The sequence below is a fragment of the Tursiops truncatus genome, chromosome 3 (assembly GCF_011762595.2).
Source record: "Tursiops truncatus isolate mTurTru1 chromosome 3, mTurTru1.mat.Y, whole genome shotgun sequence".
Taxonomy (NCBI): Eukaryota; Metazoa; Chordata; class Mammalia; order Artiodactyla; family Delphinidae; genus Tursiops; species Tursiops truncatus.
The window spans coordinates 154,900,095-154,925,325 of record NC_047036.1 but is presented as its reverse complement, the minus strand read 5'-3'; the positions used below and the strand labels follow the sequence as shown (position 1 = coordinate 154,925,325).

At 41.2% G+C, this 25,231-nt stretch overlaps 1 protein-coding gene across 4 annotated transcripts in view; it reads left to right on the top strand.

The window, feature by feature from the left end:
- The window catches only part of LOC101334865 (uncharacterized), a 69,812-nt gene that overhangs the window by 19,459 nt on the left and 25,122 nt on the right, over positions 1–25,231 (top strand). Inside the window, exons 2-6 of one of the 4 annotated variants that reach the window (XM_073802913.1) lie at positions 338–433; positions 9,270–9,359; positions 18,284–18,372; positions 20,033–20,108; positions 20,820–20,892. Coding sequence is in view for 2 of the 4 variants with exons in the window: in XM_073802914.1 (XP_073659015.1) it covers positions 18,360–19,754 (1,395 nt within the window). In the remaining 2 variants the exon portion in view is untranslated. Of the gene's footprint in view, positions 1–337; positions 434–9,269; positions 9,360–18,283; positions 25,226–25,231 lie in introns of those variants that run through there. The other 3 variants (XM_073802912.1, XM_073802915.1, XM_073802914.1) reach the window with 3 other exon arrangements.

Here is a 25,231-nt window from a genome sequence, read left to right as displayed (position 1 = left end):
AGCACTTTTCTGTGTATGGGAAGATGTAAGAGTCTGGGTTCACTGAAATCATTCCTTTGATACGTACCTCAGCTATCTGGGGCCAGTATCCTGTGTTTTCACATCCTGAGTTTCCTCAGGGCTCACTGTGGGGAGTGGCTGCAGTCTGATGGCTGCTAGATGACAGGTATTCTCTTCCTTTCTAAGTTCCCTCAGGGCTCACCAGCTCACTGGTGGTGGCTGCAATCGCTGATGACTGTGACATCCTTTGTTTACTGATATGGCAGGCAGTATTCCATTTCTCAATATTTTTTGTTGTTGCTGGAGTCTTGTTTCTCACATCTTTTCCTTCCCTCAGCTCTGCCTCCTCTGATCCTGCCCACCCCCTGGGAAGGACACCACAGGAAGGAAGGAGAAGGCAATGGCTGCTGGGCCTCTACTATTGGGAGTTCAGGTGAGCTCATTTTTCTCTCTTAAACCTCTCCCTTACTCCTTGTTCCTGTACTGTAGGTGGGCCTCACCACAGAAAACAGGGCCATTGAGATCTCTGAATGTTGGATGTTTTCCACAAAATTCCCCCTCAGCATCACTCAGCTAGGTTCTCAGCTTCCAGTTCCTTATTCAGCAGGATGCCTTGGCCTGCTGAGCTGTTGGTATTGTCCAAGTGTCAGAAAAGGAACAAAAATCATGTGAGAGATGGTCCTGGTGCTTATAGGGCTATGGACTTTCAGGGAACATAAAAGAGGTCACATCTCTACAAGGAACAGTCATGATGATTGTACATGTGTATGATAATAAGAACAAGTATGGTTAAGTACCCACATTGTCAGTGTTCCAAGACCTGGAAAGAGAGGAGATCAGTGTGGTGACCAGAAGTAGGGTTGGGTAGGGATACCTGGAGAGGATTTGCTGTAATGGAGTCAGAGTGTCCCAAGTTTAAATTCCGACTACCATTTAATAGCTGCACTGTCTTGGGCGAGTGACTTGACTTCCCTTGAAGCATCTGTTCCTCATGTGATGATAGAAATAACAGCATTAACTGAGTGTTTGCCACATACTTGACATTGATAAGAATTTCACCGGACTTATTTCATTTGAACTTTCAACAAACTTATGAAGTAGGTATTATTAAATGAAATAAGTAATGTAAGTAAAAAGAGCCCAGCTTTGGTTCCTGATATGTTGAAGGTACTAGCTCAGCGGTAGGCATTCTTAGCGTTATTCCAGCCACTAACTTGGTGTTTTAGAGTTTGTCGACTGAAAAAAAAATGCACAACATGAGGGTTGTGAGTTAAGTTTTATTTGGGGCAAATTGAGGACTATAGCCTGGGAGACAGCATTTCAGATAGCTCTGAGAAACTGCTCCAAAGAAGCAGGGGGGAAGGTCAGTATATATGTGATTTTGGTGAGGTGGGGGAGGTGCATGCAATCAAGCACATATTTTTTTTTTGTAGAAGGTTTCTGCTAGTCTCGTGAAGGTTACTGCTAGTCACGAGGAGCAGACGTCACCATAAAGGATTTTAGTGCTTTTCTAGATGTGAGGAGATATAAGAATTGGGCTCATAAAATTGTCTCTTGAAAATATCTAACTATCTGAAGACCTGTACTAACAGTTTTTCCCAGAGCAGAGTGCTGATCTCCACCCTGAACTCCTTTCAGGGGATGTTGAAAGTCAGCAGCTGTAGTGGCTCATAATTTGATCCTTGTAGGGGTAGATGGCAAGTGCCAATTTGTAGGTGACAAGTTTTAGAGGTGGAGCGAAGGTAGAAGGGACTGGAAGGGAGAGGGAATCAGATACAGTTTGGGGTCAAGTACCAGGAAGGAGGAGTTTGTGTGTTTGGTGGGGTGGTAGGCATGGGAGTAGAGGAGGAGTCAGAGGAATTTAAATAAGGGAGTTGGCATGATAAGAGCTTTTCTAAGAAGAAGTGTTGGACCTCCCTGGTGGCGCAGTGGTTAAGAATCTGCCTGCCAATGCGGGGGACACGGGTTCAATCCCTTGTCCAGGAAGATCCCACATGCTGTGGAGCAACTAAGCCTGTGCACCACAACTATTGAGCCTACCCTCTAGAGCCCGTGAGCCACAACTACCGAACCCGAGCACCACAATTTCTGAGCCTGCCTGCTGCAACTACTGAAGCCCACGTGCCTAGAGCCCGTGCTCCGCAACAAGAGAAGCCACTGTGATGAGAAACCCGCAACTAGAGAAAGCCCGCATGCTGCAGCAAAGACCCCGCATAACCAAAAAAAAAAAAAAAAAAAAGAAGAAGCAGTGTCTGTCAGCTAGAGGAAAAAAAGTGAGTAAGGAGCCTAGGCTTTTTTTGCCCTGTGAGATTGCTTGAAAATGGAACCTGCTAGTTTTTGCTAGAACCTGGAGTTGTTCCTTCTCTGGAAAAGGAAATAAGACATCGGGGCACTTTACCCAGGAAACCTTAAGTTCTTGGGTTGTTTTTGTTTTTGTTTTTAGGGTTAGGTTTACTTAACTTTGTCTGCCATCCCAAAGGACTTGTGGTTTTTCTTTATTCATAAGATCATATGTTAGGATTCTCTTAAATATGTCACTTGGTTATTTACAAGAGGAACCAGTTTAAAGGCTTCATGAAGACAAGCACTAACTGTTGTGATTTTTTTAAAAATTTATTTATTTATTTATTTTTGGCTGCATTGGGTCTTTGTTGCTGAATGCGGGCTTTTCTCTAGTTGTGAGCGGGGACTACTCTTCGTTGTGGTGTGTGGGCTTCTCATTACAGTGGCTTCTCTTGTTGAGGAGCACAGGCTTTAGGCGCACAGGCTCAGTAGTTGTGGCACACGGGCTTAGTTGCTCCGTGACATGTGGAATCTTCCCAGACCAGGGCTTGAACCTGTGTCGCCTGCATTGGCAGGTGGATTCTTAACCATTGTACCACCAGGGAAGTCCAGCTGTTGTGATTTCTATTTGTACTACTTTCTCTTCTCAGTGTTATCAAGCTCAGTTTTAAAAGGCAACATAACTCACAAAAATAGGTATCAGAGAGAGGGAGTTTCTGGAAGAGGGGAAGCTTTAAGGGGGGAGCACTCAGAAGATTTTGGTTGATGTAGGTTGTGGTATGGTTGTCAATAGCCTTGATTTTATTTTATTTAGTTAAAATAGCACTAACTAAATTTTTAAATCAGCTTTATTTTTCAGGTATAATTTACATAAAATAACCCACTTAAAGCATATAATTCATTGAGTTTTGACAAATTTATGCACCAACATCATCACCACCCCAGTCAAGCTATAGAACATTTTTATCACCCCAGAAAGTATCCATACCCTTCCTGTCCACGATCCCCATCCCAGGCAACCACTGGTTTGATTTCTGAATACTTCAGTATGTGTTTCCTAAAAATAAGGACCCTGGTTTTTTTTTTTGTAGAAAAAGGTACATGTTTATTTTTCACTCAGGCATAAGCAAAGCAAGGTCATTCCTGGGAGAGGGGCATGACCCATCAGCAAAACGGCTGTCATAGTGTCAGAGGATGGGAATGGTGATAGATTGAGGCCTGCAGTAAAAATATATATAGTGTAAGGACTGTGCTGAGCCCCACCCAGGGAATGCAGTGGAGAATATATTGGCTATTATTAACTTGACAAATATTTAATAGTTTAGCCAAAAGGCATTTGCTGAGCAAAGGACCCTGTTTTACATAGCCAAAATATAATTATCAAAATGAGGAAACTTACTCTGATACACTACTGTTAACTAATCTACAGACCTTACTCTTAATTTGCCACAAATGTCCTTTATCTGGTTCAGGAACTAATCCAGATCACATCTGGCATTTAGCTGTCCTGTCTCCTTAGTCTCCCTTAACCTGGAGCAGTTCTCAGTCTTTGTCTTTGACGACTTTTGACACTTTCGAAGAGTATAGTGATTGATTTAGGAGGTATCAGTGCAGCATTAGAGCTGTATTCCTTTTGTCATCTTTACTAATATTTTCATCTTTCCTACATTGGCCAGTGATGTGCCTGTGAATTGCCCGAGTATGACTTGTGTTTGCCTTTAAATTTTATCTTCCTTTTCTGAATATAAATATTAGGCGTATAGTTCTAAAAAGAAATTAAGGCCATAAGGTATATTTCTAGGTCTCAAGTCCTCAAAAATAACTATGGATGTACATTCTTCTAGCCTTTAAGATAGCTTTTTATATCCTTTGCCCCTTTTTATAGTGAGTTGTTTATATATAAAAGAAGCCTTTTATATAATGTGGATATTAGTCCTTTCCCATAAATTGTCATTCTTGTTCTCTGTCATTTTTCTTCTAAAATTTTTTATAATCTTCTACAAATAAGTTTTGAAGTCCTGTGCAGTTCACTTTCCTTTTCCCTTGTTTGGCTTTGGGATCGTTGCTTTCTGTACCCTAAGGTTATAGAAATACTTTTCTACATTTTTTATTAGTTTTATCATTTTAAATTTAGATTCTTGAGCTATCTGGAATTTATTGTATATATGTGAGGTTGTATTCTAACTTCATTTAACATGGTGTGGTGAGGCATTTCATCCATCCTTTCATTTAACAGATTTTTAGTACCTCCCTACCATGTGCGAAGCAGCGTTCTGGGTTCTAGGAAGGTAGCAGTGAATGAAACAGGTAACACCCCTTCCTCCTGGATCTTCTCTTCTAGAAAGAGGAGGCAGCAGTGAAGAAGAAATACTGCTGAGGACGAGGTTACGTGCTGTGATGGCCACGCAGCAGGGTGGCCTGGCTGAGTGTGATGGGGCACCTTTGAGGAGATGGCATTCAAACTGTTGTAAATCTGTTGAAATAATATATTGAATAATCTGCTTATTATCCATTGATTTGAAATGCTACCTTTAAAATATACTAAATTTATATATGTATATAAGATGTGCACATATAATATATTCACACACATACATACGTGCATGAGTTTATTTTTCTGGATTCTGTTCTATTGCTCTATTTCTACTATAGTAACACACTATTTGTTTTAGAATTTATTTTGTTATTTTATAAAGAAAATCCACCCCCCCCTTGTTTTTCTTGTCAAAATTTTGGTTACTGTACTGTTCTTATACATTTATCCTTAGGGTCAAATTTTGTTAACTATAATCAAGTTCTAACAGAAACAGTTAAAAAGAAAAAATATGCAATTTGGATTTGGATTCATTAAATCTGTATCAGTTTGAGGAAGATTACCATATTTACAATGTTTATTCTTCCTACTGAGTAAAAAAATTACCCTTCATTTTATTTGGATCTTTCATTATGGATTTTGTTAACTTTGATCATGAGGCTCTTGCTTATTCCTAGTAAGTATATTCTGAGATGTTTCATTTTTGTTGCACTGTGATTGGGATTTATCCATGATTGTGGCTTTGTTAAAAAAAAAAGAAGAAATTGGGTTACTAAGAATTATATTTGAAGACACTTTGCTGTTGTGGTGCCTAAAACTTCATCACTATTGTATCTTCTTTATAAAGTATACTTTCATTATTAAAATATCCCTATTTATTCCATTTGATAATTCATCTTTTTAAAGAATAACAATATCAAAAAAGCCTGTGTTTCAGGTTTAAGAAAACCTCTGCATAAAGGAGATAAACCCATGAAGCTGCTTATTTCAAACACCCTGAGTTACCCCATGCTTAATGTAGTGCTGGGGAGAAAAAACGCATAATAAGTGGAAAGGAGAAAGGCAGAAAACATTTTAAGGGATTAACAACAAATACATTTTATGAACGATACAGTTAAGTTTCACTTCAGCCTTTTAAAATGCCTTTCTGTACTAATCTACCCAGGGCTCCATAGTACGTTACATAGTAGGGACAAGCTCTGCAGCACGAGGGCTGGAGGTTGGGGGTGGGTAGGTTCTGCACTTAAGGGAATCTAGGGAATAGAAGAATCTAGGGAAGTGGGGAAGACCAGCATATAGCCCATAGGAGTCTGAGTTTGGGCTTTTAATTTTGCCCAATATGTTCAGCTAAAAAGGCGATTGCCTTGTAATTAATTTATTGAAAGTAGAGTAATTTTTGGAAAGAGTGTCATATTTCTGCTCTGTTGTTTTTCAGAAAGAAGGGGCTTATGTTTTGTTTCCACATATATTCTACCTTATTTGATATTGATATGGTCTCCTCCATGCCTTTTTGTTTGTTTGCTTTTGTCTGCTATATCTCGTCTCTATCACCACCCCTTTTTAACAATTTTTTGGTTTGTGTTTTAGGTGTATCTCTTGTATGTGCCATATAATTGTGTTTTAAACCAATTTTACAGTTTTTGTCTATTAATAGACAAAGTCAACCCATTTACATTTGTTGTTATGCATGTATCAAGTCTTTTTCTGGTTATTTAATGATTTGTCCTTATTATGCTTTCTTGTTTCCTTTCTTCTCCTTGCTTTAAATTTTTGAACTGATGATTTTTCTTGTTTCCTTTTCTTCCTTTCATAAAATGAAAATTCTGCCATGTATTTATATCCTGCTAGTAGCTACTTTTACTTTTCTTGACACTATTTGTCAGTGATTTTTAACATATTTTTGTTATTTTGATATACTGATTTAAAAGTATTAGGAGAAAATAATGAGGTAGAAAGATATATGATAAATTCTGTGCCTCAGTGTTGACACTTTCTTCTGGAGTTCATAGCCAGTAGGATATAAAATACACAACTTGCTTGGAAATTGGTTTCATTCCATCTCTGGTCTCTCCAGTCCTTTTCTTTCCACTAACTTTCTCCCCTTTGCCTATTCACATATTACAGTGCTCTCTGTCCTTAAAGGAAAACCTTTTCCATTGCTTTATTTACATGACTTATTCCTTACTTCTTTTCATACAGTGTTATCTCTCATCTTCACAAAAAGTTTGAAGTAATTTCATCTGGCTGCTTCTGATTCCTGATCCTATCTTCCTTATCTTCTCCACTGTAAGCTGACTTCTTCCTTCATGACTCTTCTGAAATTAGCTAATTTTCGAATCAGCAGATTCTTTTCAATCATCATTCTGTTTGACCCACCCAGCTTCTGATAGTGTTGACTAGTCCCTCCTCTTTGAAACCCTCTTTCTCCTGAGCTTCAATCCTGAGTCTCCTTCCATCTCCCTTTCTGTCTTTCTCTCGCTCTTCCTCTTGCTGAGGATTGCTAGGGTCTTTTCTTGGCCTTCTCCTCACAACATGAGGAGTTGAATGGCCTTGGGTTCAAGCTCTATGATCTTGGAGAGGTTATTTAACCTTTTTGTTCCTCAGATTCCTCATCTGTAAAATGATGACTTTAATTCTGTCACTTTAGCAGGTTGTCCTTTGGATTAAATGAGCTGAGGCATATGAACCTCCTATTAGTACAGAATTGAGTACAATGTGAGTTATCATGTATGGTAACTGCCACTCAGTTAGTGTTCCCTCCTTGTATTAGTTAGGGTTCTCCAGAGAAACAGAACCAATAGGATATATGTAGATATACAGAAAGAGATTATGAGGAATTGGCTCACACAGTTATGCAGGACAAAGAGTCCCCGTGATCTGCCATCTACACTCGTAGGGCTCAGGAAAGCCAGTGCTGCAGTCCCACTCCAAACGCGGAGGCCTGAGATCCAGGGACCAATGGTGTTAAGTCCTGGTCTGAGTCTGAAGGCTCAAGAGGTAGGAGCATTTATGTCTAAGGGCAGGAGAAAATGGCTATCTCAACTCAAGCAGAGAGAGCAAATTCACCTTTCCTCAGCCTTTTTGTTCTATTTGGGCCCTCAGCAGATTGGATGATGCCCTCCCACCTCTTTGCTCAGTCTACTGATTCAAATGGGAGAACTCTCACAGAAATACCCAGAAAGAATGCTTTACCAACTCTCTGGGCATACCTTAGCCCAGTCAAGTTGACACATGAAATTAACCATCATATGCATCAAACAGATAGTGAATGCTTACAGAGTTTTATTTCCTAGCCTAAGGGCTAGAAAACAAAGCTCAAATGGGCTTATAAATTTGAAATGCCATTTTCAAGTCCAGCTGGGTGTTTTGTTGGTTGTCTCATAGACCAACCACAGTCTAGATTTATCCTGTTTGCACATGCTTTCCCCACATTAACTGGAATTCCCACCCAGTGATTGTAAAGCCTAAAATTCCATGTGCTGCTTCTACAACTCTGAGCCTTAGGGAGCTCCAAAGACCTCGTTATGAGTTCCCCTGCTCTCCCTGGATAGGCCCCCACCCACTGGGAAAGGTGCCACACCCAACTAGCTCCCCTGTCAGCCTGGCCAGGTACACCTCTCCTAATCCTCAACGTAATGGTTTTCACCTCCCTAGCAGCCCACGAAAGTGTTCAAACAAGCCAGTCACATCTTCCCGTGGGAACCAAGGGTCACCTCAGCCTCCTGTCAGTACCAAGTCTGCCTCCCACAGCCCCTGCGGTTCACTGTGCCTGAGTACAGGCCCCGAGTGGTCTTGCATGGCATGGGGTTGTGAGGCCAACTTGTGACTAATGAACTCCTGTCAGGCTCATCTGTCCAGTGCTGGGTGTCATATATTCGGTCACCGTGTGCTATTTAGGGTGGGAAATCCCTCCTTCATCAATGGAGTGAGTAGGATACAATCAGAACACCACCTACTCTTCTCCAGTGCTAATCTAGAGCAGCCTTCACTATTCTTCCCTATGACTCCTTATACCTCCTCTTCCTGTCCTTAAATGTCAGAGCACTTTGTATATTTGTCTCTGATTATTTCATGATAATGTCGGTTTTTGTTGCAGGTGTTTAGTTTCTTTTGGAGGATAATATTTTTCTCTCACAGATCTCTTCTGTCCCTTCTAATGCTGCTTGTTTTTTTGTTTTTTAATTTCCATAGAGGGTGTTATTGGCATAATCCTTTGTTCAGTAGAAATTTATAGTTTCAGGAATCAGTGACATTCAAGAATGTGTCTGTAGATCTTACCTGGGAGGAGTGGGTCCAATCTAAATTCTGCTCAGAGGAACTTGTATGGGAAAGTGATACAGTAACCTGGTTTCGCTGGGTAAGGACTTCTCCTTGTAACTCAAAACCTACCTATTGCCATCTTTCCCACTATTGACATCTTGTACAGCCTCTGAAATTTGTGAATTTGGAGTTGAAATCCTGATACTACAGGACATTGTTTTAGGGTAGTTCCTTAGTGTCCTGTCTTTCAAGGTGAAAGGCCTTCTCTATAGAGAATGGAAAACTGGGAAATCTCAGAAGCCACACCTTCCTTTGTTACAGAAGCCCTGAAGATGAAGGGATAAGACATATGCTGGGAGTGGTTTTTATACTCAGTTCAGAAGTCAAATTTAGTGTTTTTCCTCCCGAGCAGGGCATCAGCTTTCCAAACCAAATGTGATATCTCAGCTGGATTGAGAACTGAGCCTGATGACAAAAGAACATCCAGGGTGCATTTCCCCAGGTAAGGATCTGGCTGCAAGAACTTGTTCCATGAGTGTCACCTTGGGGAGAAACCACTACAGAGGTCCCTGGGTCTCTTGAGACCTGTACCATTTGCTGTGTGTTTCTCAAATGCCTCTGCATTGTTGATGTCACTCATCCTGCTGAGGTCTTGCATGTGTCCTTACCTCAGTGGGAGGTAATATCTTATGAGAATTAAATGAGTTACTACATTTGTGACTCTTTTAAATTGCCTGGAACATACTGAACATTCAGTAAATATCAGCAGTTATTATTTCCTCTTCTGTCATCTGTGCTTTCTGTTCTTTTTCTTTCTTTCTTTTTTTTTGGCCATGCTGCGCAGCTTATGGGATCTTAGTTCCCTGACCAGGTATCCAACCCGGGCCCTTGGCAGTGAGAGCGTGGAGTCCTAACCACTGGACCACCAGGGATTTCCCTCATCTGTACTTTCAATCCCTGTCTTTCTATCCCGCTCTACTTTATTCTCTTTATTTTCTTTCGTGAATCTTCTCGGCCATTACCTATATCCATAGCTTCCTTTCCATTATTCATTTAAACATTTGTCAGCTTTTTAAAAGGAGGCTAACATTTCTCTTCCTGTGAATTATATAGGTGTTTTACACAGTCTTCATTTAAAAACAAATGACGAGTGAGTTTAGCCCTGTTCTTTTTACTAGTAACCTTACATTTTATGTATTTCCTTTCTCATTCCTAAATTTTTAATCTGAATCTACTACTTATTTAATCCCATTCTCCTCTAAGCATTTAATGCTTCGTAATCTTTGTTATCTGCCTACTAATCCCCCTCACAACTGAAATTTCTTTATTAGATGTTATCATGACTTTTCTCTGAAAAAATGCATTTTATACCTTTATCTTTTCTACTCATGTGAAAGTGTTGATCACTTCTTTTCATACACTGTTTAAAGAGTTAGGCAGATATTTTTTGATGTCTGGATAGTGTATGGCTATCTAAGTACAGAGCAATAAAAGAAATCAGTAAAAAAACATTGATAGGAAAAAAATCATCTTGTGACCATCGCTGCTTGTTTCCATTAAGCTTTCTAAAGAACAGGATTCTGGAAGAGTCACTGTGTCAAAGGATATATACATTTTTCTGGCTCTTGCTACATATTGTACAAATTTGGATATTATCTTATGCTTTCCATGCTAATTTTTAGGTATAGAATGATTGCTTAAGGTAGCTTTAATTAACTTTATTACAGATTTCTGTGGATTCAATTACTATTGCTATTTGTATTCTTACATAAATAACAAACAAATGTTTTTTGAGCACTGGGCCCTGTTCCTAACATTGGGTGTAGAGCAATGAGCAAAACAGGCAGAGTTTCCACGGGGAGTTTATAGTCTAGTCGGGGAAACAATAAATTAATCAAGAAAGAAGGCAGGGAAGGAGAAGGGAGAAGAAAGGAAGGAAGAAGGGAGGGACTGACTATTCATAGAGTCAGGTGCTGCGTAGAAAAACAAAGCATCATCAGGGAAGTAATCAGTTAACAGGAGTGCTGTTTTATAGGGGTGATCAGGGAAGGCCTCTTCTTTAAGGTGACTACTGAACAGATACTCAAAGTGATGGTCATGTGGGAGCAGATTCTGGGCACAGGGAGCAGCAGGTGCAAAGACCTTGTGGTAAATTGCATGGCATTGTTTGAAGGGAAAATGTGAGATGTGAAGATTTCTTTAAACTTTGTCTTTCAGTCCTTCTGTGAAAAAATTTATTTCTACTATCATATTTTTTATTTCTATGAGCCTTCTCATCTCTAAGTGCTCCTTTTTTTTAATAGCAATCTTTTAAAATGCATGTATTAAATTCTCTTGTCTGTATGATGATATATGAATTATATTTTTGGTAGGGGTTTTTGGTTTTGGTTTTGGTTTTCTTTTGCAGCATTTTGCTCCCTAGATTATTTTAGTGCATTTATTTATGACTTTTTCATTCTTTCACTGTCATGTTGGTGGGTTTTCTAGAAGCATCAAAGGCAAACAAAGGTATTGCTCATACTGGATTTTCCTCTCCCAGTTTTTTACCCACCTTCCAACTTCTCTATTGGGCTGAATCCTAAAGATTTATCACTTGCATATGATTACATTTCACACTGTATTTCTCTTGTCTCTTTGAATATCTATCTAGCCACTAGTATGTAGGCTCACTGAATTGTCATGATTGAGCTTACTTTTATTTATATGCCCTGCCTAGCATGTTGTCTGTGAGAGTAGGTATTTAATATCTTTGTTGAGTGAATATTAGATGACATCAAGTAGAATTTTTAGTAATCAGGTAAAACTATAGCTTTGAAAATTATATTTATTACACTCATATCAATGAATATTTTAATTATCAGGAAGAGCGAATAAGAAGGGCAAAGCAGCAAGGATGGAATCTTGAGGAATAACGTTTGACTGGGGGCCAAAGATGCTCTCGCAAAAGTGACAGAAAAAGTGGTCAGAGGGAGAGGAGAGAGTTATGGAGAGCTGGGCCAAGGGAAGAGAGAAAAACAGAGAAGAGTGCAACAGTGCCAAGTAAGAAATGAGAAACGCTATTGGTCTTAGTGTAGAGGAAGTGGCCTGTAACCCAGGGAGGAGCACTCTGGTGCTGCAGGACATGTGCCTGGGGAGAAGAGTGAAGAAGTAAACGAGGACTTTTATGGGGAATTCCCTGGCGGTCTAGTGGTTAGGACTCTGCACTCTCACTGCCAAGGGCCTAAGTTCAATCCCTGGTCAGGGAACTAAGATCCCACAAGCCGTATGACAAGTCCCACCACCACCACCCCGCCCCCCACCTCCCCAAAAAAGAGAGACTTTTAAGTACAGACTATCCTTTCAACAAAGTTAACTTTGAAGGAAAAGGAAGAAAGGGCAGGACCTGAAAGAAGTCAGATGTAGAATGCCTCCGATTTGTTTTTTACTGAGATAGAGACTTGAATGTATTTACAAGAGCAGAGAGGTACCTGTTGGAGAGAAGGAAATAAAGACACAGAAAAGTGGAGGAAGAGAACGGAGCTCAGAAAACATGATGATGTGCAAATTCCAGATCTTGTTCTTTCTAGATTTTCTTTTATGTTACTGCCAGTTAGTCTCATTATGCTGTCCAAAACCAAGAGGGGAAAGCGGCAACCAAGTGCTGTGCTCAGCTCTTCCCCAGGTATCATCTGATTTACCTCTCTGTGTGAGTAAATGTATATGTGTGTATACATGCACACACAAAGGGAGAGAATTTATGTGCTCTTACCGAGTCCCCATGTACCTTCATGCCACCTTCATAATGAGCCTCATTAATGGTTAGTACAGGCACATATCTTTGCTTCCAGTAGGAAAACTAATCTAAAAGGCTGTAATCAATGTAGGTGAATCCAAAAAGTTTGTTCATCCTTGCACAGGCTCTCAGCACTGGTGGTTCCTTCTGCCTGGGATGCTCTCCCTTTGATAGTCCTGTGACACCCTCCTTGGCCCCTAAAGTCTTGTCTTCAATGTCACCTTGTCAGTGAGGCCTTTCCTGAAGATTGTATCTAAAATTACAAACTTTTCCCCTTACCCATCATATTCCCTATTTCCATTTTATTGCTTTTATTTTTTCCATAAGGTATACCACTTAAATACTAAGTATTTTACTTATTTATTATGTTGATTACCCTTCTTCCTCTCACTAAACTATAAGTTCCTCCAGGGCACTTTTGTTCATTGCTGTATCCCTAGCACCTTGAACAGTGCCTCACTCAATAAATAGTTATTGAATGAATGATTTATCATGTTCAGAAGATCGATCTGGCTGCTTTGTGGAGAAGGCACTGTAGGGTAGAAAGAGTGTTACGTAGGAAGTCCAGTCAGGTGAGTACTGAAATAGTCTGGTTGAATGGAAGGAGTAACTTAACTGTTAGGCTGGAAGAAATATAAAAGGAGAAAAGAAAGAAATCAGCTTGCTCTAGGAAGAGCAGGGCCTGCTGCCCAAGTCTCTCACCCAGGCCCCCGACCCCTGGTCAAATACTCTGCAGGCTCTTGGCCTCTACTGTGGCCAGTCCCAGCCATAAATACTGAAAGAGCTGTGCTTTCCCATACCCCTTGGTCCTGGGGACTCTTATGTCCTGATGAGTACCAAAGTTAATATAAATCCTAAAGTTAACTAGGCATTCTAAGACTATAAGGGAGTATGGGCCATCACTTGAAAGAACTGCTTAGGAATAAAGGAACGGAAGAGAGAGCTGTATATTGTTTGACATAAAATAATAATGATAACCTCTAACAATCATTGACCTCTTATTGTGGCCAAGCATAAAGCTGTGCATGTTACAGGTCCTTATTTAATGAGAGCAAAATGGTAAGGATTGGAAATGTCCAATCCTGAAAGAGCTATGGTTTTGATATTTAGTGCTCAGTTCCAGGCTTCAATACTTCACTAATATGAGTAAAGCCACCTTAACAATTCTATGTTTTCCACAGAGACAGTTATGTAATCTGGGAAAAATGAAATTTCCTCCCCTCTCATTTGTCTACGAGTGGTCACGCTTTTGGAACAATATTAAATAGTTGCAGTAATAGTAAGCATCCTTTCCTTGATTCTGTTTTTTATTTTTTAAAATTTTTTTAAATTTTTAAAAATTTTTTATTTTTATTTTTTGCAGTACGCAGGCCTCTCACTGTTGTGGCCTCTCCCGTTGCAGAGCACAGGCTCCGGACGCGCAGGCTCAGTGGCCATGGCTCACGGGCCCAGCCGCTCCGTGGCATGTGGGATCTTCCCGGACCGGGGCGTGAACCCGCGTCCCCTGCATCGGCAGGCGAACTCTCACCCACTGCGCCACCAGGGAAGCCCTTGATTCTGTTTTTTAGTGTGAATTCTTCTAGTGTTTTCTTTTTATGCTTGGTACAATGCTAATATTTTTGTTTTTGAATCAGGATTGGATGTTGGATATTATCAAATACTTTGAAGCATCCATCAGGTTGATCATATGCCCTTTTTCCCATGACCTATTAATATATTACTAGATTCCTAATAGTGAGCATTCTGGAATTCCTGGATAAATCCTTTGTTCAAACATTTAAACATTTAAGTAACATTTCAGGAATGCTTTAGGAGTATTGCAATTTCTGAATCTTTCATATTTAAGAACATGTATTGTTTTTTTCCTATGCATGTATAGAGTACTGGCTATGTGGAATTCTTGAGTCACATCAGTTTTTCCTCAATCCTTTGTAGACATGACTCCATTGTCCTTCGCCATCCCATGTTCTTGGAGAGATCACTTAGGCCAGTTTTAAAAAAATTTGTAGGGCAGTCTATTTTTTTTCTTTTTCTTAAGCAACAAATCTTCAGAGGTAATTTTTTAAGTTAGGTCTCTAAATTCCATGAAGATATACTGAATCCTTACTATTAAGTTTTCTGCAGTATATGTTTCAACTTAAAATGATCAGTATTTTCCAAAACAGAAAATATTTTGTGGTTCTTCTCATTTGTTTTTTGAAATGTCATATATACAGAAGAATGTGTAAAATATGGGTACTACTTAGCAAAAACCTGCCTAGTCTTCTAAGCCCTTTATAAATATCAACTAATTATTGTTCACATATCAACACTAGATAGGTACCATTTAACAGATGAGGAAACTGGAGCACAGGACAGGTTAAGTAATCTGCCCAAGGTCGCACAGCTAACAGTGATGGAGCCAGGTGGTCCGGCTCCAAAGTTGTTGTCTTAATTGTACTGCTTTTTTTTATAGTTCATGATGATAAAAATGAATGAATAATAACAAAAGAAAACACCCAGGCACCAGAACCCAGATTCAGATTCAGAAACGGAACACTGCTAGTACCCTAGTAGCTTTATATGCACCTCCTCATTCCCATCCTCTTCCTCTACCCAAGACATAACCACTGTTCTCACTTCTGTGATAACTCCCTTCCCTTGCTTTTCTTTATAGTATTGCTATCCACAGATGAACAATATATTTAGTTATAGTCTGTTTTTAAACTTTATCTAAATGGACTCTTACTGTATTTATTTTTCTGTGACTTTACTTAAATTATTCATTTATATTGGTATGTGTGGCTTTAGTTTATTAATGTTTACTGTCTTAAGCAGTTCAGGCTGCTATAACATAATACCATAGACCAGGTGACTGAATTTATCAGACATTTATTTCTCATAGTTCCAGACGCTGGGAGTCTGAGATCAGGGTGCTAGCATGGATGGGTTTTTGGTGAGGGCCCTCCTCCTGGTTCACAGGATAGAGCAAGTTCCCTCATGTGTGCCACTTCTTATCAGGGCACTAATCTTATCAGGGCTTTACCCTCATGACCCAAAGACTCCCGCTTCTTAATATTGTCTCACTGGGGATTAGGCTTCAACATATGAATTTTGGGGAGAAGCAGACGTGAAATCCGTAACATTCACTGTTTTTATTTCTCTTGTATAAGTATTTGACAATTTAGTTATCCTTTCTCTTGTTGGTAGACATTTGGGTTGTTTCCAGTTTTTTGCTATTGTACACAATGCTACTTTAAAAATTATGAATCATGGTGAACCTTTACAATATAGATTTACCTAAGTGTATGTACCTACTAGTGGATTTGCTAAATCTTATAGTCTGTGTGCCTGTTCTGCATTCTAGGTAGTGCTAAACTGCTTTTCAAATACTTGAACAAAATTACACTCCTACCAGCAGTATGTGAAGTTCCCCCTACTGCACATCTTTCTAAATTCTGAGGCTGTCAGTTTGAATTTTTGAATTTTGTTTCTCAGGTGGATGTGGTAATAGTATCTCACTGAGGCTTTACTCAACCTTCTCCTGGTTACTGTTGGATTGGCATCTTTGCTTATGTTTACTCACTATTCAGGTTTCCTTTTCTTTTTCTTTTTTTAAAATAAATTTATTTATTTATTTTTATTTTTGGCTGCATTGGGTCTTCGTTGCTGTGCATGGGCTTTCTCTAGTTGCGGCGAGCAGGGGCTCCTCTTTGTTGCGGTGTGTGGGCTTCTCATTGTGGTGGCTTCTCGTTTCAGAGCACGGGCTCTAGGTGAACAGGCTTCAATAGTTGTGGCATGTGGGCTCAGTAGTTGTGGCTCACAGGCTCTAGAGTGCAGGCTCAGTAGTTGTGGTGCACGGGCTTAGTTGCTCCACAGCATGTGGGATCTTCCCAGACCAGGGCTCAAACCCATGTGCCCTGTGTTGGCAGGCGGATTCTTAACCACTGCGCCACCGGGGAAGTCCCCAGGTTTCCTTTTCTTAAGTGTCTATTCAAGTCTTCTGTCCATTTTTCTAGTGGGCTTAGTGTTAAACAGATATTGTTTTCCAAGTCTAAGTTCTAGAGCTCTTTTTGGGTCATGTGTTGCAAATCCCTTCTCCCAGTATGTAACTTTTTTTTTTTTACATCTTTTTTTTTTCACATCTTTTGATGACTGGAAGCATTTATTCTTCCAATGTTTATTCTCCCATTTGTTTTTAATGCTTTCCCCCCAACCCCGTGTTCTCCTGCTTTTATTATTTTAAAATTTTCTTGAACCTCTACCTAGTTTCCAAATTTGATATTTTCTGTGTGTCATTCATCTTTGAATAGTTTTGTCTGTCTGGACATTGTATTTGTCTAACAACGTGAATAGATGTCCCATGTCCTTTATGTTGTTTACTGGGTAGCACTTGGAATGATCTCAAAGAACTTCAGTTGGATAGCTGGATATGATAGAGTGAAGTGGGGCAGGAGGCAGCCTCCAGTTCATGTGTTGCCTGTTGGTATTTCATGCTTGACTGGATAGGTCCTCTCTGAAGTTACTTGGTGGTGTGTGTGTTTTACAGGTGGAGCCTGCTTGGCTTTCCACTTTTTCTGTTTTATGTAACCAGGTCAGATTGGAAGGAGGAAGTCCAGTTCATGTGTATCTTTTGCTTCATAGTAAACCTCCTGCCCACAGACCTTTGGTCTGTTGGTTCAGTGTTGATAATTTTGATCAAGCCAACAAGGTGATTTTTGGATTGTAGTCCCTGTCCTCTGCCTCTCTGCCTCCAGGATGTTTTGTCTGGGATAAGAAATGGGATCTGAGAAAATAAAGTCTGAGTGGCTACAAGGCCTTTCCTCCAGCCCCATCTCAAGCACTTCAACAGATTCTCCCCTACCTGCCTCTGCCACTAGTTCTTATCTGTAAGGAATGGATATTTAGGAAAGGGTAGGGCCCTTTAGGACTCTCTTACCTAAAGAGAGTGAGAAAATCACATGCTCCTTGTGGAGCAGAGGAGCTTTTAGATTTTGCCATCCTCCCTTGAGAGTTTAAGTTTCAAGTATGTTCTGGTATTTTATGTTCCAGACAAGTATGTTCCCTAAGCATAGTTTATATACATTAATTTACTTAATTCTTATCAGATTATTTTATCCTCATTTTATATCTCTGAAAACTCAGACTCAGAGAAACAACTACTTAAGATGATAAGTGATTAACAGCCAGTGTTTAAACCCACGTTTGTCTGACTCTAGGGTAAACAATCTTTTCACTGTGTCACACTGTGATGTTTTATGAAGATTTAGTATCAGAATTATAGGCAGCCTTCGGGAGGGAAGAAACTGCTGGTAGGAGTACCAGATAAATGTTCCAGGGCTTTGTGATCTGCCTCTCCCAATCCCAGCTCATCTGTATATCTTCCCTTAGTTCGATCTTCATTATTTAGTCTTGTCCAGTGGTCAGTGATTTCAGTATCTATCCCTCCTGCATAGGCTCACTCTTTCCTCTGCTTACCCTGCTTCTAGTTTCCCTGTTATTTATGGACGGCTCACTGTTTTTCCCTCCCTTCCAATTCTCTTCCTAATTATAGGGACATCTTTGAAAGCTCTCAGATGTGCCCTATAGTTATTCTCAGTTTCATTCTCTTCTTCCTGCCTTATACAGTTTTCAGCACAGAAACCAATGTGTATTTGAATTTTTATTTTTTTCAGACTGGGAGATAAGACTTGAAACCAAAGAGTCAACTACAAAGCCCTAATTACTGAAGATTTATCTTATGGGGTAATAATGGAAAGAGAAGGTCTCTGGCATTCTTCTTTAGGGGAAACCTGGGAACCTGATAATTGGTTAGAGGGGCAACAGAAAAACCAGGATAGACATCTGGGCCAAGTGCACATTACCCATAAGGAAACCCTCACTGTGAGAAGGACATGTGGAGGTAATGAATTTGAAAGATGTTTCAGTCAGGGTTCAATCATTGATACACAACAAACTATTCCTGTGGGGAAAAGTCCTCACAGTTGGAATTCACATGGAAAAGACACTAAACAAAATGCTGAATTAATTAAAACTCAAAGAATGTTTGCAGGAAAGAAAATCTATGGATGTAATGAGTGTGGGAAAACCTTCAGCCAGAGTTCATCCCTCCTTAAGCACCAGAGGACTCATACAGGGGAGAAACCCTATAACTGTAATGTATGTGGGAAGCACTTCATTGAACGCTCCTCGCTTACCGTACATCAAAGAATTCATACTGGAGAGAAACCTTACAAATGTAACGAATGTGGGAAAACCTTCAGTCAGAGCATGAATCTTACTGTTCATCAAAGAACTCATACTGGAGAGAAACCATATCAATGTAAAGAGTGTGGAAAAGCTTTCCGCAAGAATTCATCCCTTATTCAGCACGAAAGGATTCATACTGGAGAGAAACCGTACAAATGTAATGAATGTGGTAAAGCTTTTACCCAAAGTATGAATCTCACAGTGCATCAAAGAACTCATACAGGAGAAAAACCCTATGAATGTAATGAATGTGGAAAAGCCTTCAGTCAAAGTATGCATCTTACTGTACATCAGAGAAGCCATACTGGAGAAAAACCCTATGAGTGTAGTGAATGTGGAAAAGCCTTTAGTAAGAGCTCAGCTCTTACCCTGCATCAGCGAAATCATACTGGAGAAAAACCCTACAAATGTAACAAATGTGGGAAATCCTTTAGCCAAAGTACATACCTTATAGAGCATCAGAGACTTCATTCTGGAGTAAAACCTTTTGAATGTAATCAGTGTGGGAAAGCTTTCAGTAAGAATTCATCTCTTACTCAGCATCGGAGAATTCATACTGGAGAGAAACCTTATGAGTGTATGATATGTGGGAAACATTTCACTGGGCGATCATCCCTTACTGTACATCAGGTTACTCATACTGGAGAGAAGCCTTATGAATGCAGTGAATGTGGAAAGGCCTTCAGCCAGAGCGCATACCTTATTGAGCATCAAAGAATTCATACTGGTGAGAAGCCCTATGAATGCAATCAGTGTGGAAAAGCCTTCATTAAGAATTCATCCCTTATAGTGCATCAGAGAACTCATACAGGAGAGAAACCCTATCAGTGTAATGAATGTGGAAAAGCCTTCAGTCGGAGTACAAATCTTACACGGCATCAGCGAACTCATACGTGAGGGAAGCTTCCATGGGATCCTTCACCGTGATGAACTCTTCAGTGATAATCAGATCAGTCATGTGATGTAGAAACCTAATAAATGTAACGATTGTAGTAATCTTTTAGTTGAAGTATAATATACCATATCAGAAAATACAGACCACTGCAGAGAAACCATATAAAAGTGGAGAAATCTTGATTCAGAAAGTAAAACTTTATACCAGAAGGTTTAAGTAGCTAATGTTCTAAGCAATGAGGTTTCATGCTGAAGATAAGTTCTATTGTATTATACTGCAGATTCTCCTTTGGACATCAGAGACTTCACACTGGAGAGGAAATGTGAGAGTGCTTAACTGGATAGCCCAAAGACCTGGTATGTAGTCCTGATCTGCCACTAACTTGGACAAGTCACCTACTTTCACCAGGTCCCAGTGTTCTTATTTGGTAAATGAGGGATTTTAGATTTAGAAGGCTCCAAGATCCCTGTAAGATCTAAAATGCTACAAACATAAATATGCTTGCTTTTTCACCATGTTATATATGTTATCTAGATGGTCCTATTCCATAATCTGGTTTCCCTGAATGTTTTGAGTCAAAATTCTCTACCTCTACCAACTTCTATTATCCCTCCATGTCCTTCCCCCTCTCTCTGTTATTTTCTCCTCTGAAATATTGGCTGCTTGCTACCAGATGGTAGAATAATTGTGCAAATCTTAATGCAACAGTATGCTGTTTTAAGTTCTCAATTAACAGTCATTAAACTATTGTTAAATAAGCTAATTACTTAGAAAACAATATAACAAATATAGTCTTTGAGTACACAGGATTCAAATACATCTTTGTGTTGTACTCTATCAAAGTGGAAAGCAGAAGAGGCTGAACACTAACAGACATGAAAATTTGACATATTAACAAAATCTTTGCTACTCACAACATATTCAAAACAATCATAGAGAAAGATTTTAGAGATCCATAGTTATGAGAATAGTTAAGGCAATTTATTTTATACACATTTAATAAGTGCTAAATAGGTGATAAATATGATTAGGAAATCAAACTGCATAAGATTGTTTTGTTTTCCAAGGGCTGAACCGAGAAACTGGCAGTGGGATGGGAGAGGAAGGGAAGAATTCAAGCAATAATAAAGCAGAATCTAGGTAATGTAATCAATTAAATGGGAGCACTTGAACTTATTTGGGTGGATGGGTGCCATAATTAACACAAAACGTTGACTGACTTTGTGGGGCAATGATGAGTTTGGTCTGGGGGTATTTTATGAGTCTGTGGGTATCCAAGTGAAGATTCCTGTTAGGCAGTAGAATAAGTAGAAGGGGCAGTGATAAAGAGTTTTCTGGGAGTACTGTCTTTGAATGCAGTAAGTGGAAGGCGTCATCAGTAGAAGCTGAGGGGAAACAACAGGCAAAAGAAAAATGAAAAACAAAAATCAGGAGAAGGTGGTGGCATAGAAAAAATAATTTTAGCATAGAGGTAGGAATATTTCATATTTTCAAATGCCACAGAGGATTAAAGTAAGATAAAAATAGAAAATGGCCTTTGGTTTTGGTTATTGATAACCTCTGTAAATTTTAGTGGGTTGAAGAGTGACTTAAAGGTTGAAAGGACTTAGTAGTTTGAGAAAGGAGAGATTTAGGAAGATAACTAGAGAGAGATTGTGGTTGAGAGAGGGTGTATATATCAGAAGAGCTTTTGGCTACAAATAATAGAAAGCCCAGATAACAATGGCTTACAAGCGAATAGGGATTTGTTTTTCTCCCATAACAAATCTGGAGGTGGTTGGCATTGGTTCAGACAAAATAATTCAATGCCTTGAGTTTCATGACTTTTTCATCATGTCACATGATGGCTCCTATAGCTTCAGGTAAAATATCTGCATTCAGAGCAGGAAGAAAGGGGGTGTGTAGCACCAGCAACATCTGTGCCTTTTATCAGAAAAGGTTTTCCCAGAAGCCCCTCAGCAGACTTCTGCCTAAACCTCACTGACCACAGCTGTGTTGCATGGAGGCTAGGAGCAAAGGAGGCTGAAAAACATAAGTACTTAGCTCTTCCAGCCTCTATAGAGGAGGTAGGCAAGGAAAAGGGGGGATTGAGAAAGGTGTTGATTTAGCCAACGAATAATCTGCCAAGAGCATTTGTATGATTTAAGGTAGAAGAACTGAGCATGTTTATCACTGCATGGGAGAGTCTGAAGGTGCAGAAAGGAGGGGATGTGCAGCTCAAAGTGGGAAAATGAGATTTGGGGCACAGGTGGAGGCTGCAGGGATCCTTTTTCAACAGGAGGAAGGAAACTTTCCACTGGGAGAGGTGGGAATCAAGAAACGATGGGTACAGAAGATATCTGTGGGTGGCAATGGAGGAGGTTCCCCATGGACTCTGAGTGTTTGGAATTTGAGCAGTTTGGTTTCTTTGGGCTACAGGACCTCTATGGGATTAGAAAAGGCAAGGACTAAGGAGGAGTGAAACACTGAATTAATTGTAACCTCAGAAACTTAAGATTTTAAATAATGTCTCTCCCTTGCATCCGGCTTCTTCCTTTCTCTTCATGTATATTCTTGTTCCCCACCTGATCTCGAGACAGAAATGGAGGGGAAGAAGGAGGCAGAGAGATGGGTAGAAAACAGATGGAAGATTATAAAGACAGTAGCAAAATTAAAGGCTCAAAAGAAGGCAGAAGACAAGGGGGATAGGAAGAATAAAATGTATTGAAGCCTAAGATGGATGCAATAACCCCAAACTGGTAAAATATTAACACTTAGAGGGAGCAGCAGGAGAAATGGGTCAGATAAATGGGTCAGTAGAAGGTTTCACTACTTTTTCAGGAGGTTTGGAAGCTTCGGGCCCTTGTATGTCAGTGCTCAGCCATTCTGGGCAACAAGTCAGGAGGAAACTTCTGCACCTTTCCTCTATCAGCAGGAGCAGGACTCCTGGTCCCACTTACTAGACATGAGACCTTGGGCAAGGCACTTAATATATCGCTGTCTCAGTTTTCTTATTTGTTAACAGTGCAAACCTCATAGCTTTGGATTACATTCAATACTAATGTAAAGTGCTTATGAAAGTGCCCAACACATATTTAGGGCTCAATAAATATTTTATTATTATTATCCTTATATATCTGAAAACAGAACAATATCCAAACTCCTTAGCATGGCATCCACAACCCTTAATTATCTTAGGCTCTCAAAGCAAATGCCTTGTAGGAAGGTGATATAATTGTAGGAGGCTCTCTCTTCCCCCCACCCCACCCCCACTGGTGTAACAGCCTCCTAACTGGTTTCCCTGTATTCCCTCTAGCCGCACCACAGCCTGTTCGCACCACAGCGGACCAGTGATTCTGTCAAAATGTGTTCAGCCAAGCCACTCTTTTGCTCAAACCCCTTCAGTGGTTTTCTGTCACACAGAGAATACATGCAAACTTTTTACGATGTCCTTCAAGCCCTCTAATTACCCTTCCAACCTCCTCTCCCACTCTCCCTTGTTCACTATGCCCTCTTCTGTCACACTGGCCTTGCTAAACCACAGGCTCACCAAGCACACTTCTATCTCTGGTCAGCATTTCTGTTCTCTTCCCAGATATGCACATGGTTTCCTTCCTCACTACATTCAAATCTCTGCTCAAATGTTACCTCCTCAAAGAGAACTTCTCAAAACGCTGCTGAAAATAATTCCCACCTCCCCACCCCCGTCACACTCTAAACCGTAACACAGCCTCAATGTGTCATCACTACCTCATCAACATTTTCTGTTTATTGAGTACCCCCTCTAGTAGAATTCCACCTGCATAAGTTCAGGGTTTCACTATTTCTCCAGCCCCTAGAACAATGCCTGACACATAAACGCTCCAAAAGTGTCTATAGAATGAAATCTTCAGTAAAAGCCAAAACAGAATGCCATAGTGTTACGTAAGTAAAGTCACTGACACTGCTCACTGAGAGGTCCATTCTTGGCTTTTTTTCCGCCACCGACAAAGTTAAAACTCTCTCATCTTTCCTTCCCGAGCTCCGTGAAAATTCAAAGGCAACTAATTATCTCCAGTCGGATCTTTCTATATTTTACCTCATCCTTGCCCGCCTCCGCAAAATACTGTCCACAAAAATAAATACCACCTCGCTAAATACCACCCAGTTGTACAAGACAGACTCCTTGGCATCCAGCTCCTTCCTCCTGATAAGTCGTGGAGAACCAAGTTTATTCTACCTGTCGACGTTTCTCGCGCCGTGCCCTTGGTCCCGTGGCCACCACTCTAGTCCCAGCCACTATCCGCTGGGTCCTGAACTGCCGCAGCAGCCTCCTCACTGGTCCGCAGGCCTTCTGCCCGCACCTCCGTCCTCCCGGTCCCCGGGCCCCACTCATCGCCCGAACCACGCCCCAGCACGAACGCCAGGCCACACTGTTAGCTTTTTTGCATCCCCGTGGCCGAGGCACAGTCCCGCTGCCTTCTCAAGTCATCTCCGCGCGGTCCTCCCTCAGGAACGCCCCTTTTCGACTTGTCGCCTCCTTCTGAGTCCTTGGGGGCCGTCCTGGATCAGCTCTACTCACCGGATCAGGTGCCACTTCCTCGGACTGACCTTCCTCATCCCTTCGTTAACTTTTCGTTGGTCTCTGCCTTCCCTAGTCTGACCCAAACGGAACCAAATCCTCACGTGCGGGTTAGCGCGCGGGTGGTTACCTGCCTAGGGAACCGTGACGCCTCCGCCGAGGTCCCTGGGAAATGTAGTTTCTGCAAGGAAACCCCCTTGGCCTGGGTGGGGTGGGGGGTGGGGGTGCTGAGCGGCGGGGCCCTAATCTGCTCAGGCGCGCAGTATCAGTTTCTCCGCCCGGCGCTGGTGCGGGCGCTTGCCGCCGATTCGCCCTCTGGGAAGTGGAGTCTGCGAAGCAGAAGCGCTGCAGCTCTCTGACTTGAGGGAATCCGGCTCGGCGGGTCTCCCGGCAACGCGCAAGCGCAGTTCGGAATCGGACTGCAGACTCCACTTCATTGTGTTCTGCCTGCGATGTGGCGGTGGCGGTCTCTCGCCGCGGGCAGAGGCTCCTCGAAGGGCAACCCAGTGGTGACTAGACACGGTGGCCGAAGCCGCATCGGGAGAGCGGGAGCAGCCTTGGGGTGGTGGAGCCCGGTGGGAAGGGCGGATGAAAACCGAGTAGGTCTGGGTCGTGGTCCGTTCTGAAGGACGGTAATCTGATGCCCCAAACTTCCCGGGACGTATGGCTAAGGTTTGATTCCAAAGACAAAAAGGCCAGGTGTGAGCTCTCGGGTTTAGGGTCCGAATCTGCGGGTGCATGTGGAAAAGGATGCGGTCAGGGCCTCTGGCGTGTGTTTTGGAAACGACTCCGGGAAGCCCATTTACGCTCTGTGGTAGATGCTCCCGGTGTGGTCCGGATCACAGTATCCGGAACTCGCTGAGGCCGGGTCAGCAGCTGCGCAGCCCCTGCAGCAGCTTCCCAGGGGACCTGGCAGAGGGCGGGAGGGTGGGTTGTACG